Below are 16831 nucleotides of genomic sequence, written 5' to 3'. Positions count from 1 at the left end.
CCCCCCGCTTGTGTGTTTGCACACATGTGTGCATGCTTTCTCTCTCTCTCTCTTTCTCAAACAAACAAATGCAAAACATTTGTAATTTTTTGTATAGTTCTCAAGCCCCCAAACTTGAGAGTGTTTAATTGAAAGACTGGTTAGTTGGTCCAGACAATACAGATTTTGACTTAGTAAATCTGATGTGGGGATCAGAAATCTCCATTTTAAACAGTCATCTTGGGGATTTTAAGACACAGAGATAGCCAAAACACACAGACCTCTTTCTGAGGATTGTTTTTCTTATTTATTATTTTTTTGGTTTATTTTTTGAGAGAGGAAAAGAGAGAGAGAGAGAGAGGGGGAGAACAAGCAGGGGAGTGGCAGGAGACGGGTTGAGAAGCAGGCTGTGTGCTATCAGGCTATCAGTGCAGAGCCCAATACGGGGGATAAACTCACGAACCATGAGACCATGACCTGAGCTGAAGTAGGACGCTTACCCGAGCCACCCAGGCACCCCGGTTTTTCTCATTTTAGAGATGAATATTATTTATTTGACTTCTGACAATTTTTTAAAGGGTGGAGAGTATATTGTAAAAATCATAAAATGGATCTTTTGAAAGTGTGAACAAATACGTATTGAATATGTATTAAACTAGGCATTAGTGATTTTATTTAAAGGGAAAGTAGAAGCTTGTTAGAGTACTGTTATTTCATAATCATTACACACACACCCTTCTCTTGCTAGAGTATATAGTATAAATAATAAATGATAGCAATAATTCTTTTGGAGGTCTCCAGCAATATTCTTCCTTTTAAGACAGATATGTTAAATAAGTTTTTAAAGAGGTCGTTGTTTTCCAGCCTCAGATTTCCTTCTGTGTCCACGGCATGCATCATTTATCAGTTTTCTTAGGGAACGTAAGGTAAATTTTACATAATTTGCTAAGAATAGTAGTAGTTTGGCCAGCTCTGTGTGGTTCATGAAAGTTTGTCTACTAACGCTGGTGTATTTCTTGACTGTGTTCATGTCTTTTTCTAATTAATTTTTTCTTTCTTTTTTTTATTGATGTATTTTTATGAAGGAGCATTAGCTTTTTGAAAAGCAATGTGTAGAATGTTCTTAACTTTTTTCTATTTCTGCTCTCTTAAAATTAGGAATCAAGTACTGGAAATGTTTGATCATGCTTATGGTAACTATATGGTAAGTAGAAGGCTTATCTTGACCTACCGTTTATATGAGCAGATGGCTCTGTCAGCACAGTCACCTAGGAATTTTGAAACCTGAATTAATAGCACATTATTTCAAAGGAAGCTTTTAAAAAGCAGTGCAAGCATAAGCTAACACAGTATTCCCCATCATTGGTTCTTAGAGGACCAATTTATTAAAGGGGTAAAGATGGAATTAGATTATGAAACTTTGTATTTAAGTTGTTTCCTTTGGTGCTATGAACAATGTTTATTGAGTGGTTTATATAGCCAGATATTGTGGATGTACCTGAGTTAAGACGTTATCTCTGGTCTTCAGGGAAATTATTCCCTTGATTAAAAAAAAAAAACCTACTTACAATATTACTTTATTACTCCATGAAGAAAACCATTGCTTACAAGAGACAAATCATGACCCAGTCTCTGTCCAAATTATGTCATTATAGTGGTCTTTGATTTGAATGTAGTTTGCTTTCTAGACGCGCTGGTCTGTACTGTTGTAGAATGTCTTAGTGTTCACTGGGGATTGAATAGCTTCAGTTTTGCAAGATGGAAAAGTTACGCAGATCTGTTACTCCACAGTGAATATGTTGAATGCTATTGAACTTAAAAATGGTAAATTTTATGTTACATGATTGTTTGTTTTGTTTTGTTTTTTTACCACAATTAAAAATTTAATACCTGGGTGCCTGGGTGGCTTAGTTGGTTTAGCATCCGACTCCTGATTCCAACTCAGGTCATTATCCCAGGGTTGTGCGGTAGAGTCCTGTGTCAGGCTCTGCAGTGAGCGTGGAGCCTGCTTAAGATTCTGCCCCTCTTCCTTGCTCATGCTCTCTCCCTCTTAAAAAAAAAAAAAAAGGAATCCCACATAGTAGAGGGGAGCCTCTTGGGGGGACAGTAGACCTAAGGGGGCTGTAGCCGCTCCCTACTTCTCCCTGCCCCTTGCCCCTTATACAGTGATCTTAGATTCCAGGGGAAAAATGTTTAATTTCTAAAAAGATGAACTAGCAGTGCAAATTTTAGAGTTCAAAGAAAATTTTCTGGGTAAATGTGTGTAATTTTAAAAAGAGTAATCAAGATATTCTGAGAATACTTATGACTTTGTTTTTATATTTTATAATTTTTTTAATGTTTTATTTATTTTTGAGAGAGATAGAGAAACAGCATGAGCAGGGGAGGGTCAGAGAGAGAGGGAGACACAGAATCCAAAGACCTCTCCAGGCTCTGAGCTGGCTGTCAGCACAGAGTCCCGACGTGGGGCTTGAACCCACAAACCGTGAGGTCATGACCTGAGCTGAAGTCGGATGCTTAACCCACTGAGTCACCCAGGTGCCCCTGTTTTTACATTTTAAAATATACCAGGTGGTTTTCTTTTATCATGAAGGTCTATAATATATAGCTGAGAAAAGTTTGGCAAAGAACTCTTTTTGATTCTGCTTTAAGTTTTTTTTTGTGTGTTTTTTTTTTTTTTTTTGAGAGAGAGAGAGACAGAGAGATAGAGTACAAGCTAGGGAGGGCCGGGCAGAGAGGGAGAAACAGAATCTGAAGCAGGCTCCAGGTTCCAAGCTGTCAGCACAGAGCCCGATGTGGGGCTCGAACCCACTAACCATGATATCATGACCTAAGCCGAAGTTGGACTCTTAACCGACTGAGCCACTCAGGCACCCCTGATTCTGCTTTTAAGTATTTTTCAACTGATTCTGTGAATCCATTTTTTAATTATATATTACTAAAATATCTTCATATATTAACATCTTTATAAACATCTAAGTACATGTACACCTTATGCATTTTTGTATTGCTTAAACATGTTTTATATTTGATAATTCTTGTTCCTTTTTAAAGTGCACATTCTTTTTAAAAAGTTTTTATTTATAGTTTATTTTTGAGACAGAGACAGAACATGAGTGGGGGAGGGACAGAGAGAGAGGGAGACACAGAATCTGAAACAGGCTCCAAGCTCGTAGCTGTCCACACGGAACCTGATGCAGGGCTCGAACCCACAAACCATGAGATCATGACCTGAGCCGAAGTCGGACGCTTAACCGACTGAGCCACCCAGGTGCCCCTAAAGTGTACATTCTTAAGAGTCTATATTGAGTTCTTAATGTTTTTAGAAATTAATGGTAATGAAGTTTGGGGTATTTTTAGCCATATGGAAAACACAGTTTTAAATTCATTTCTAAAGGTCTTGGCCATTTCCTTAATATTTCTTTCAAAATTATTTCTCTGTGGTTAATTCTATTTGGGCCAAGCATAATTTAACAAATCTAGGCTAATAGTGTTGAGGTGGTCAAGTGGATCCATGCTATACCCTCAAACCTTAGTCATCTCATAAATGAATACTTTTGGTTCCACAGTTGAATAGCTGGATCAATTCAGTACTTTTCTTTTTTAGAGTTTTTTTTAAATGTTTATTTTATTTTTGAGAGAGAGAGCAGAATGTGAGCAGGGGAGGGGCAGAGAGACACACACACACACACACAGAATCTGAAGCGGGCTCCAGGCTCTAAGCTGTCAGCACACAGCCCAGTGTGGGGTTCAACCTCATGAACTGTGAGATCATGACCTGAGTCGAAGTCCCACTGAGCCACCTGGGTGCCCCAGTTTAGTCCATTTCACTGTGTAGAGGATCTTGTTTTTGTAAAGCACAGTATCTTTAATGTCTCTTATTAAGTAAATAGCAGAAAGTTTTATCAATATGTTTTTTTCCTACTATAGAATATACTTAGTAAATGGGTTTTGACAAAGCAGACACTGAGAACAGCTCTCAGAGGACTTCCTGGTCTGATTCCTATTTATTGGACCCTGACTGGGAAACTTTGTATTATACCTACCTACCTATAAGATCTGAAGGAGAGGGATTTCAACTCCAAAGATTGGGAACTCCTGGAATTAACACTCTCCTTGATTTTTCCAGTGGATCCTCACCCATCTGTAATCCACTGCAATAGATACTTATTTTTTGTTTATTTTTTTTTAAATTTTTTTCTAAGTTTATTTATTTTAATAGAGACAGTGAGCAGGGGAGGGACAGAGAAAGAGGGAGGGAGAGATCCCAAGCGGGGATCCAAGCCTGATATGGTGCTTGAACTCACAAACTATAAGCTCATGACCGGAGCCAAAACCAAGAGTCGGACACTTACCAGACTGAGTCACCCAGGTGCCCCTGCAGTAGATATTTTTAAACATTCAACTCTTTTACCCCGTTAGTGACTCTTGTAATGTACTTATGCTATGCTCAGTTTATATGAAGTTTGTAACACAAGATTTAGTCTAGAATTCTCACTTCCCCTTTTCAAGTTCTGAGCTAACCTGAAACCGTTCTAAAATATTAAACAGAGACCAGGTGCCCTATATTTGTTATTTGAAGTCAGTTGACATTTTTTTTCCAGTTACTATACTCAGAAACAGTGTTAGTTTGCTCTAGAGCAAAAGTGTATAGGCTTTGGAATTAGATGAGTCTGAGTTCTAATTCCTTCCTGGCGGTTGAATAGCTGGGACCCTAAACAGATCATTTAATCCTCTGAGCATTATCTTCCTCTGTAGTCTGTAGGATGATTGAGAACAGGTATCATTTTAATATGATTACTATTATGATTAATAGGATTAATAATACGATTTTAATGAATATTAATAAATTCATCTTTTACGTGTCTTGTGCTTAAAATCATGCCTGGTACACAATGCTTAATTTTTTTTTTTTTTTAAAGAACCGAATGGTATCTTTGTGAGGATATAACCAAATAGTGGTTTTTCTTTTTTTTTCATTTGATTATTATGATATATCTTTGCCTCATCAATTCAGAGAAATCATTTAACAAACTCCATTAAAGATACAAGTTGATGGTGAATTTTGGGATCTGGAAGTTTACTTCTTTTGTTGTAGTTGGTTGCCTGCTATGCTGAAATGTCAAATGCCTGGCACATAGTGGGCTGTTCATAAGTACTGAGAGCTTTTCATTTCTCACTAGGCCTTCTTAAAATTACTCTCCATTCTCATGTACATTTAGAGCACTTCCTTTTAACTTTCTTAGTTCCGAGGAAAACAGTAGTATTTTCCAAAGACTACAATATAAAGAGCAAGCCAGAAGTCTGGAAATGGGTCAGGGCCCCCTGAGGTAGCTGTGTCACCGGCACACACGGTGGGCTGCAATGAGAAAGTTAACTAGTCTCCCTGAGCCAGTCTCCTCCTCTCTCTGCAATGGTTTTTGCCTGCCCCGTACTGCTGTCTGACAAGTGCCTCATTCAGGTGCATAGAACTATAGTGGCAGGCAGAGAGGAAGCACTGTGTCAGGCTTTACTGCTACTATTACTAATACTGTCATTATCCATCCTCCGCCTGAGATTGAAATTGCCTTCCTAAACTTCATCTAGGCTCTAAACTCGTTCCTCGGATTGTGCATAGAACTTCTTCAAAACCTGCCGCCTTTTCTGTTCTAGAACAGAAAAAGAACCCTTTGAGCTTATTTTTTTTTTCCTTTCCTTGTTTTTGTTTTTGGAATCCCCAAGTTCTGCAGATGTTAATTTCAATAACAATGCCCCGCCAGCTTTAGGTAGGGCAGTACAACTCTGCCATCCTTGGTAACATCCAGGCATTTTCTGATTTTAAATATCTTAGAACCAAAATATTTTATCAGTATTGGTTTCAATATTAACATAACAACAACTATATTTAACATATCTCTAGCCCCTAGCCCCGATCAGACTGCAGTTTATCCACAGTAAATTGCACAGATGGCTTTCTTTTCCCCCCCAAATAACATGAAATTTGATGTTTGTTTTGGCAGTTCTTGTGTGGCCTTATTTAACCTCAGACCGGAGCCACCTTAGCACTTTTGTTAGTATGTTTTTAGTAATGGTGCTGAGGTTAGTTTGCAGATTAAGTCAGACGACAAAATGATACGTATTTAGGCCACCAGATGCAGAGCCGTTTTGGATCTGAGCTCTTTGACCTGATAGTTGCCTCTGCTGTTTCTCCCGTTACTGTAGACAGCTTGAACTCTTACAAGCTGCAAACAAAACAAAACCAAAAAACTGTACTTTGGCAGAACCCTCAACGTTACAAATAAACTTTAAAAGAGTTGGTAAGCACAGTTTCTTGTTCTTTGCAGAATCATACCTAATAAGCACTTTTAAGCTTGATTTTGTGAAAGCACAATTCATGGATTAGTCCTTATCATTTAAACCAAAGAAACTGTTTTCAAATGTAGCTCCCTTACAGATTTCTAGACTTATGTACGTTTTCTTAGAATTACTTTTCCCCCCAATATTACCTTCTTTAAACATTTTTTGTGGTAAAAAAATCATAAAATTTACCGTATTCACCATTTTTAAGTGAACATTTCTATGGCATGAAGTATATCCACCATATCGTACAACAGTCACTCTCCGTCTCCAGAACGTCCTCGTGTTCCACCTTAGAAACGCTGTACCTGATGTTTTCTTTTTGATAGTTTGCTTATCAAAAAGAGTAATTCTGTAAATAAAGTACTTCTTAAAAAGCAGCACTAATGGCTGGGAGAAAGGAAGTTAGGAGCTTAAATGGGCCTTTTTTGTGTGTACAGGAGTGTGGCACTGCCTTTTTGTTAACCAGCGTTCCTTGGTCTGCACTTTTAGAGCATCCTAAAACTCCGCCAAAATGACATAAATTCTGTGGTCTCTTGTGATGTTTTATCATCACACGCTGATACTCTGTATACGACTTTAACTCGGTAGAACACAGTTTTTTTGTTTAATTAGATATAGGTTACAGACAAAAATCTTTTAAGTGCACAATTCTGAGTTACGACAGTTGCATGCATGTGTTTAATGATCACCACGGTCATGACATACGACATTTTGGTCACAAAGCTTCCTCGTGCTCATTAGCAGGGAGTTCCGTTTCCACGCTTCTGACCTCTGGCAACCACTGTGACGTGCTTTCGGCACGACAGTTTTCCCTCTTTAGGAGTTCATATAAATGGCATCATATAGTAGATAGTCTTTTATTCAGATTCTTTTGTTTAACATGATGCTTTTGAGATTTTATGCATGTTGCTGGATATACTGTAGTTTCTATTTGTCGCTTAGTAGTAGTCTGTTGATTTGCTATATAGAACACATTTGTTTATCCATTTATTCACCAACTGCTAAGTATTTGGCTTGTTTCTGGTGTTTGGCTACTATTAAGAAGACTGCTGTGAAAATTGGTTGTGCATGCAGGTTTTTATGTGGACATATACTTTCATACATTCCCCAGCTAGGAACGGAATGCTAGGTTATACGAGAAGGATACATTTGACTTGATAAGAACTGCAGGGGCGCCTGGGTATTTCATTTGGTTAAGCATCCAACTGTTGATTTCAGTTCAGATCATGATTTCGTGGTTTGTGAGTTGGAGCCTGTGTCAGGCTCTTTGCTGACAGTACATGGCCTGCTTGGGCTTCTCTGTCTCCCTCCTTCCCCTCCCCCGCTTGCACTCTGGTGTCTCTCTCTCCCTCAAAAATAAAATGAACTTAAAACAAAACAAAACAAAACTACAGAACTTCCCTAAAGTGTTTGTATTCCCCACCTGCAGTGTGTAAATGCATTCTCCCGTACTTGGTATTTTCAGTCTTTTTAATTTTAGCCATTCTAATGGGTATGCAGTGGTATTTTGTTGTGATTTTAATTTGACTTTTCCTAATAACCAGTGATGTGGAAAATCTTCTGTGTGCTTAGTATATCTTTTCTTAGTGAAGCCTCTGTTCATATCTCTTGTCTGTTTTAAAATCCAGTCCTCCTTTGTCCTGTTATTGCTGAGTCATAAGAGTTATATATTCTGGATATCACTCCTTTCTCCCAAAAATTACATATCACAGATATTTTCTCCCTATCTGTGCTTTGCCTTTTCATTTTCTTAACAATGTCTTTTGAAGGGCAAATGTTTTCAATTGTGATCAGTTTCCTTTTTTCTTTTACATACTACCTAAAAAATATTTGCCTAGCCCAAGGTCACAAAGAGTTTCTTGTTTTCTTCTAGGTGATTTATAATTTTAGCCTGTTCATTTAGATCCATCACTCATTTTGAGTTACTGTATATATACAGAATGAGGTAAAGATAGATTTATCTTTTTTTCTATGTGGATATCCAATTATTCCAGCACTATTTGTTGAAAAGAATATCCTTTTATCACTGAATTATTTTGATATCTTTATAAAATGAGTTAACCATATATGCATGTATTTTTTTGCCATTGATCTGAATATCTGTTTTTATAGTAATGTCACACTGTTGTAAGTGCGATATTAAGTTGTGAAATCCGGCAGTATAAGTCTTTTAGCTTTGTTCTTTTTCAAAATTGTTTTGGGTATTCTAGATTCTTTGCATTTCTGTATAGATTTTTAGCATCATATTGTCAATTTCTACAAAAACGCCTCTTGAGAGATTGATTGGGATATGTTGAATCTATGGCTCAATTTAAGGAGTTTGACTTAATGTTGGGCCTTCTATTCCACAAACATGGGATCCATGCCCATATTGAGCCTTCTATTCCACAAACATGGGTTCCATGCCCATTTAGTTTGGTCTTATTTAATGTCAACAATCTGGGGCACCTGGGTGGCTTAGTCGGGTAAGCGTCCGACTTTCGCTTAGGTCATGATCTCGCGGTTCGTGGGTTCGAGCCCCGCGTCAGGCTCTGTGCTGACTGCCAGCTCAGAGCCTGGAGCCTGTTTCAGAGTCTGTGACTCCCTCTCTCTCTGACCCTCCCCTGCTCACGCTGTCTCTCTCTCTCTCTCTCTCTTAGAAATAAATAAAACATTAAAAAAAATTTAATGTCAACAATCTTTTGTAGTTTTCAGTATTCTACATCTTTTGTTAAATTTATTTCTATATATATTTCATATGTTGATGCTTTTGAAAATTGTACTTTTCCAGATTTGTTTGTCCAGTTGTCCACTGATGGTATGCAGAAATACAATAACTTTTTGTCTGTTGATCTTTATATCCTGCAACCTTGCTAAACTCACTTGTTATTTGTAGTAGTTGTTTTCTTTTTTTTTTTTTTAATATTTTTATTTTATTTCTAGGAGAGAGAGAGAGAGAGAGACAGTGTGAGCAGGGGAGGGTAAGAGAGAGAGGGAGACACAGACTCTGAAACAGGCTCCAGGCTCTGAGCTGGCAGTCAGCACAGAGCCCAACGTGGGGCTCGAACCCACGAACCGCGAGATCATGACCTAAGCGAAAGTTGGACGCTTACCCGACTAAGCCACCCAGGCGCCCCTGTAGTAGTTGTTTTCTGGTAGATTCCTTAGGATTTTCCACATTTTCAATCACATCATCTGCCAACAAAGAGACTTTTCTTCTTTCCTTCTAATCTGTGTGCCTTTTATTTCCCATTATTATTACAATGGCTAGAACTTCTAGTATTATTTTGAAAAGAAGTGGTAGATCTTTGCCTTCATCCTAATATTAGGGAGAAAACAGGTAGCCTTCACTCTTAAGTATGATGTTAGCTGTTGGTTTTTCATAGATGTCCTATAATAATTGGTTGAGTAAGTTTCTTCCTATTTCGAGTTTACAGAGAGTTTTCATCATTATGGAGTATTGAATTTTGTCAAATGCTTCTTCTAAATCTGTTGATACAATCTTCCTAAAAATATCTGTTAGTAGTAGGACTTTCATTATAACATTATTTGTCATTTATTCATTTCATATAGGTTATTTTACAATTGATCCAAACCAAATTGATTTATTGAAAACTTTTTTCTCATTTAATTTTGAGTTTAATGCCAACATTCTACTCTGTATAGATTAAGTCTTCTTAGACAGCTGCATTCTTGTTGTTGTTACTTGTTTCTCCTCAGTGCTGAGAAAGGTTTCCTAAAGTACACTCTGTAAAAAGACAACAAATGTTCAGTGTAGGAAGTAAGTCTGATAGTTTAATAGTTTAGCTAAATGAAATCGTAAATACTTGAAAAATGGTTTGATAAGTGAATATAGTGAACAAAAGGGAATATGAAAATTTGGTGTGAAAGAGAACTGAAAAACTTATGCCGTTTAATCAGTAATTAGCATAAGCTGTCAATATGTGGTAGATGGTTTATTAAACACCAGTTTGTTTTGGGGAGAGGAATATCTTGTCTGCCTCAAGGAGGGAAGTATTTAACAAGAAGGATATGGAATACAACATTTAAAAAATGTGTGTAACTTTGGAAATTAAATAGATTTGGTATTTTTAATAACTTTTATAAATAATGCCTTTGGTGTTTTGGGGAAAATAAAGTCTCTTCTCATTGCCTAGCTTTTAGAATTGGTTTGATTGAAATGTCAGTGTTTGATGCTGCTTTGACTTGAGCGTTTTAGAGCAGAGTTCTGTTACCTCAGTGCTCTCATAAATTTAAAATCTGATGTGGAGAGTCTAACTCTGTTTTGTTTTCTGTATTTGCTCTTGCTTCTAGCCTGGCACATGCTCTACTTAATTAATTTGTGTAGGACTCTTTTCTCACCTGAGTTTTATTTCTGAATGATCATCATTAAATGTGTTTCGTGGTTCTGAGTCATAGCAGTACGAATTACTTATCCCGTGTTCTGGCAATATATTGCGAAGAGAAAATATTCCTGTACCTCACATAGACAGGATGTTTGAAGTGCAATCATGGTTGTGTATTTGCCACGTATGCATTGCTCTGGATTTATGCAAACCAACTGTAGTTCACTTTGTGGTCAGCCCAAAGAAAAGGCTGTGGTTTTGTTTTATCCTTAATCTTGAAATAGGGGGGCTTAAAGTATTTTTGCATCTGGTTCAAAGCTCCCTAATTTGATTATTCTGTTTGTAATGGCTATTAATATTTTTCTTATCTAGATAAGCCTAGGGTTTGAGTTTCATATTTAATTTCAGGCAGAGGTGTTTGTGCCTGTATGTGTTTTTGTGAAACCCTAAAAATAGTAGTATGCAGCTTTCTAAGCGGTGCTTTAGGTAGTAAGGAATTCTTTACAATTAACATTTGAATGATCTCCTACAAAGTTTCAAAATATATCAGCAAGTTGAAAAAGATACCACTTTTTTTGAGTTACTTCTAATTGTTTATATGTGCTAAATATGAAAGTTAAGCAATAAAAAATAGGATGCATTCTGGGAAATCATAATTCAGTTGGAATCAGTACTGAAAAGTTAGGAGGAGCTTACCATGTTAAAAGACCTGTAAAAATTATTAGGAATTTATGCTAAAAATTTTATGTAATATTAAAATTACAATATGTTCAATTCAGAATTTAGTAGCTGCATGTGGATTCTAATTATAGTGCAAGCAGTTGTTGTCTGGAATCCTTTCCTCAGGAAATGAATCATTATGGAGCACTGAACTTTTTTAAATACCTGAAGGGTTGCAGTCTTCACTGCTTTTTGTATTCTTTAGCCTACTTTATTATTATTATTTTTTTGTCCCTCCTTCTCTGTGTGCCCATGTGCTTAGTGTCCCTGTCCTTTATTCTGTTTTTCTGCTGCTATGGGTTTGGAATATAAATAACTGAGTTTAGTTAGAGCCAGTAGGATAGAGTTGGGCATGGCATTGCGAGTATTTCTACTGAACTTCAAGAATTGAGAATCACAGGGACATACAAGTATAGGACATACAAGTCATTCAAAAAAGGATAAGACTACTCTTAGAAACTTTGCCATTGCCATACGCAGTGCAGGAAGGTTGTGGAACAGTATCCTCAGATTTCTGAAGGAAAGAAAATACATCTCAAGCATTTTATAAACATTTTATTTTTCCAACAAAGAAAACCTACCTGAGGACAAGTCCAGGCAACCAACAGCTAAGTCAAAATAAAAAGTCAGGAATGGAGAAGCCATAGAAAAATGATGTGTGTTGACTCTACTTAAGTAAAATTCTAATGCTAGCAACTGTGGGAATTATGGTTCTAAACCAGAATAGATATGTTACAAACCTCTTAAATTCTTTGTCAAAACATTTAAAATTTTCGGGGCACCTGGGTCCTCAGTCAGTTAAGCGTCCAACTTCAGCTCAGGTCATGATCTTATGGTTTGAGAGTTTGAGTGCCGTTTTAGGCTTGCTGCCGCCAGCATGGAGCCTGCTTTGGATTCTCTCTCCCCCTCTGCCTCTTTCCCTCCCCTCCTCATGCTCTCTCTCTCAAAAACAAATAAACCGTTAAAAAAAACATTTAAAATTCTCTTTCTGTTGGTTATAAGTATACAGAGAAGATTTTAAAATAGCAAAACGAATATTCAAAATATTAGAAACTTTGCAAATTGAAGTGTTATTTCTTTGCAAAAACTTATTAAGAAAAGATCGAATAGCTCTTGCCTGGCTTGCTGTCATCTCCTTGTGTAAAACCTAAAATAACAGAGCACATGTCTTCTGTGCATTGGTGAATTGTCCCACTCCTTTCAAAAATTTGGATCTGTTTGAAAAATTTTACCCTTTGCACTCTGTACCCTGAAATACCTCTGGGAGTTCCTTTAATGGGAAGTGTTTCGCAGGTATTGTTTCCCTTGTGACATCTTCACCCTTTATGTCGCAACCACTTTCTTTATCTTTGTAGATAATCAGGCCTTCCCTCCGTTCCTCTAGCTGTGTACCTGGAGTCTCTGGAGTGGCCTGTGCCCTTTACATTCCATGGCCAGCTGTGCTGTTCCCCATTTACGTTCAGTTCCGATTGCGCTTTCAGTGTCCTCGTTTTTCGTTTCTTTGGTGAACTTTCATCTTTGTTGGCTTATCTCCTTTTTGATTATCCGTTTTTGTAAAATTGTCAAATTGTCGTGCATGGTTACCACTGGCTCACAAGGAGACAACTGCACAACTTGCTGTGTGTGAACTGAAAAATAGATACACGGTGATCAGATCACTGACAGACTTGGAAAGGAGTGATGCGGTTGATCACTGATCATGATGAGCATCTGGTACTTACATAGGGACTTGTGGGTTGAAGAACTGGTGACGAAGCTTGTACTGACTGTATGCACCTATTTGCAGTTAATACACAGTGCTAGCTGAAGTTTGAACCATGTTGTTGAGGGTTTATTTGAATAAATTACAGAAACTTGTATATAGTGAAAGCAAAGACCGCCCATAATAACATAATTGAAAAAAATCCTAAAATGAGTGGGGAACAGTATAAGTGTATTAATCCTATTATTCTTGGCAGGGAGTCAGTAAATACTGCCTGAAGTTGAAATACATAAGCACAGTGATTCCAACCTCTAAATGTTTTTCATAACCATATCATTAATTTTAGAGGAATCTTAGGGACTCTCCCCTAGAGAAGAAAATATAAAGTTCAGCAGGTCTTTCTGGTTTCTGTCCTTTTCTGTTAAGACCTGTAGCCGTGAGGTGGGGCTGTGCCAGTCTAGTTTCACTGAAGCAACTATCCAACTTAAAGAACCTGCTTCCCTGGCTTATGGCCATGTGTGCAGGGCCAGTACCATGAACTCCCATACCCTCTGGGCAGTAACACAGTTCCCACTAAAGCCTGTCTTTATTTCTAATGCCCATATTGCGGTCACTGCAGCTTCATCATCTGCATCCCATTATTCACTTTTGGTACTTGAGAATTTCTTTTCTTGTTCTCAAGCTCAGCTATGTATTTAAAATAATTTAGGGGTGCCTGGGTGACTCAGCCAGTTGAGCATTTGACTCTTGATTTTTGCCCAGGTCATGATCTCGCAGTTTGTGGATTCAGGCCCCACATCAGGCTCTGTGCTGACAGTGCAGAGCCAGTTTAGGGTTATCTCTCTCTCCTCCTCTCTTTGTCCGTCCTCTTCTCGGGATTCTCTCTCTCTCAAATACATAAACATTAATAAACAAATAAATAAAATAACAGCATTTCTGTGTGGTTGTAATGAAAAGAGGGTAGATTTTATGCATATGCTTTATTATCATCTGGATTAGAAATACCCTGTCGTAGTCATTCTTAAAAAAAAATTCTCAAAATAATATCCCAAACTATAAAATTCTATTAATAACTATTAAGAAATGGGTGAGACCTATAGAAGAAAACTAAATTCATAAAAGAAGATCTGAATTAATGTAGCGATATAGTACATTCCTAGATGGAAAGACTCAATTGGTAATGATATCAATTCTCCTCAAATTAGGCTCTTCCAGTTAAAATTTCAGTGGAATTTGAAGGAATATTGAAAGTTATCCAGAAGAGTAAATTTGAAAAAGTAGTTAAGAAATTTTGAAGAAAGTAATTTGGGGAGAGTACATTGCTATACCAAGTAGCAAGGTATCGTGCAAAGATAAAATAATGAAGATAATGGTTTGGAGCAGGAAATAGGTCTGTAGGGCAGTAGAGGTAGGAAATAGGTCTGTCAAGCAAATTGGTCTGTAGAACAAAATTGAGGCTATGGAAACATGTGTAGACAATGTTGAACTAATAAATCTGTATTTCAAGCAATTAGGGAGAGGATGGATTGTTTAAGAAGTGGCATTTAGAAAATTAGGTATTTTGGGGGGGACAAACACAGTTACATCCCTATTTTACATCATAAAGAAAATTAGATTCCAGGTGGAGTAAATCTCTATCATAAAAAAACATAAGTACTGTTTTCAGAGGCTCAAGATAGCCTTCTTAACCACGGCTGAAATCTAGAAACCATTAAGTGGTTGATAGTTAACTGTATTTGTTTTTTTTTTTTTTTTTTAATGTTTTATTTATTTCTAGGAGAGAGAGAGACAGCGTGAGCAGGGGAGGGTCAGAGAGAGAGGGAGTCACAGACTGAAACAAGGCTCCAGGCTCCGAGCTGACCGTCAGTACAGAGCCCAACGCGGGGCCCGAACCCACGAACCGCGAGATCATGACCTAAGCAAAAGTCGGACGCTTACCCGACTAAGCCACCCAGGCGCCCCGATAGTTAACTGTATTTAAAGCTTAGAGTAAAAGTACCAAGACAGAGTTAAAAGCTAAACAGAAGACAGGAGAAATATGTTTACCGTATATAACAAACATAATGTATAGGGACTGTCTTGGCCAATAAGACAGCAAAGTAGAACATGGACAAAAAGTAATAAACATTTCAAAAAAACAGCAATGAATAACGCAAAAAGATACTTATCCTCTTTAATAACAAAACTTGAGATACCATTTTTTATTCAGGAGATTTGCAAAATTTGAGTCATTGATCATTTCCCATGTTAGAGTATTGTAGGGATGTAAATTAGTGTCTTCTGCTTGATACCTATCAAAACTTAAATAGTCATACCTTTGACCCATTGGGTCTGTTTCTAGGGATTTAATCTATAGAAATAAAAGCATATGTGCAAAAGATATATGCATATAGATGTTTATTGTAGCATTGTTTATATATAGTGAAAAATTGAATTCAACCAATAGGTTTCTCAGTAGAGAGTAAATAAATAAATTTTAGTGTATCCATACTTTGGAATATTGTGAGGTACTATGAAAGGTAGTAGGCTCTGGAGTCAGGTTGCTATGTTTGAATTTTGGATTCATCATTTACTAGATGTATGTCTGAGTTTACTTAGCTTTCTTGGGCTTCAATTTTCTCATCTGTGAAACAAGGATAATTTAATTTGTTTCAGAGGGCTGTGTGATAATTAAATGAACTAAACTGCACAGAACAGTGCTTAGAACATAAGTACTCAGTAATATTAGTTAATATTAAGTGATCACTTTGCAGTTACTAAACAAACAAAACCCCGTAAAATTCTAGCATGGAAAAACTGCACTGTGATTTAGGTAAACAAATTTTAGAGCCGTGTATGCATGTGACATGAGCAGCTACTTGTAAATAGAATGTAAATTATATATGTGCATGTATTTTAATGTATGTGGATACATTTGGAAGCATAAATGCCAGTCTTAACAGTAGTTACCTCCAGGGAATGAGACTGGGTAGAACTGAAGCAGATTATCAGATTTTCAAAGAAGTATTTTTTAGTATTTTTTTCCAAACATGTATTACATTCATAACTAAAGTTTTTTTAAAAAAGATTCCATAGACTGGAAGAATAGTAGAACTTCCAACTTTTATTTTAACTTTGTTTTTGTTAATAACTGCAGGAAGATTGTGTCCTCTGGGTGATGTTTGCTTTCTCTTATTTTTCTCAGTGACTCACTAAAATTTTCCTTGCAGGAACATGCTTACCCAGCTGATGAACTCATGCCTTTAACCTGCAGAGGTCGTGTTAGAGGCCAGGAGCCAAGTCGGGGTGACGTTGATGACGCCTTGGGAAAGTGAGCATTAATGGGCCCAGTGGGTGGCGTGGCACTTCCGGGTTCCCAAGTCTCAGATGTAGCTTATGGTTATATTTCTGGGGAATGGTTAAATTTTAAGGACTGCTTTAAGTATTAACATTAAACTCTTCTATTTCCTTCTGTTATCTTTTATAAAAAATCAGTGTACCTGTTAGGTCAGTGAAAAGTTAAGTTGAATATAACTTTTCAAATGTATATAAAATTGACACCTTAGAAGGTGTTGATACTTTAATGTTTTTTATTTGCTTTAAAAAGTGGATATTTCTTGGGGCGCCTGGGTGGCTTAGTCGGTTAGGCGTCTGACTTTCACTTGGGTCATGATCTCGCGGTTCGTGGGTTCGAGCCCTGTGTCGGGCTCTGTGCTGACTGCCAGCTCAGAGCTTGGAGCCTATTTCGGAGTCTGTCTCCCTCTCTCTCTGACCCTCCCCTGCTCAC

At 37.3% G+C, this 16831-nt stretch overlaps 1 protein-coding gene across 2 annotated transcripts in view; it reads left to right on the top strand.

Moving 5' to 3' along the window:
• EDEM3 (ER degradation enhancing alpha-mannosidase like protein 3) overlaps positions 1-16831 on the top strand; it is a 66749-nt gene that overhangs the window by 3689 nt on the left and 46229 nt on the right. For both annotated transcript variants that reach the window (XM_077763263.1, XM_077763262.1), the window contains exons 2-3: positions 1138-1183; positions 16275-16375. In XM_077763263.1, coding sequence (XP_077619389.1) covers positions 1138-1183; positions 16275-16375 — 147 coding nt within the window. The remainder of the gene's footprint in view (positions 1-1137; positions 1184-16274; positions 16376-16831) is intronic.

This window comes from Crocuta crocuta, unplaced genomic scaffold, assembly GCF_008692635.1.
Source record: "Crocuta crocuta isolate KB4526 unplaced genomic scaffold, BGI_CrCroc_1.0 scaffold3, whole genome shotgun sequence".
Classification (NCBI taxonomy): Eukaryota; Metazoa; Chordata; class Mammalia; order Carnivora; family Hyaenidae; genus Crocuta; species Crocuta crocuta.
The sequence above is the reverse complement of the archived record's forward strand: the minus strand, read 5'-3'. Positions and strand labels throughout refer to the sequence as shown.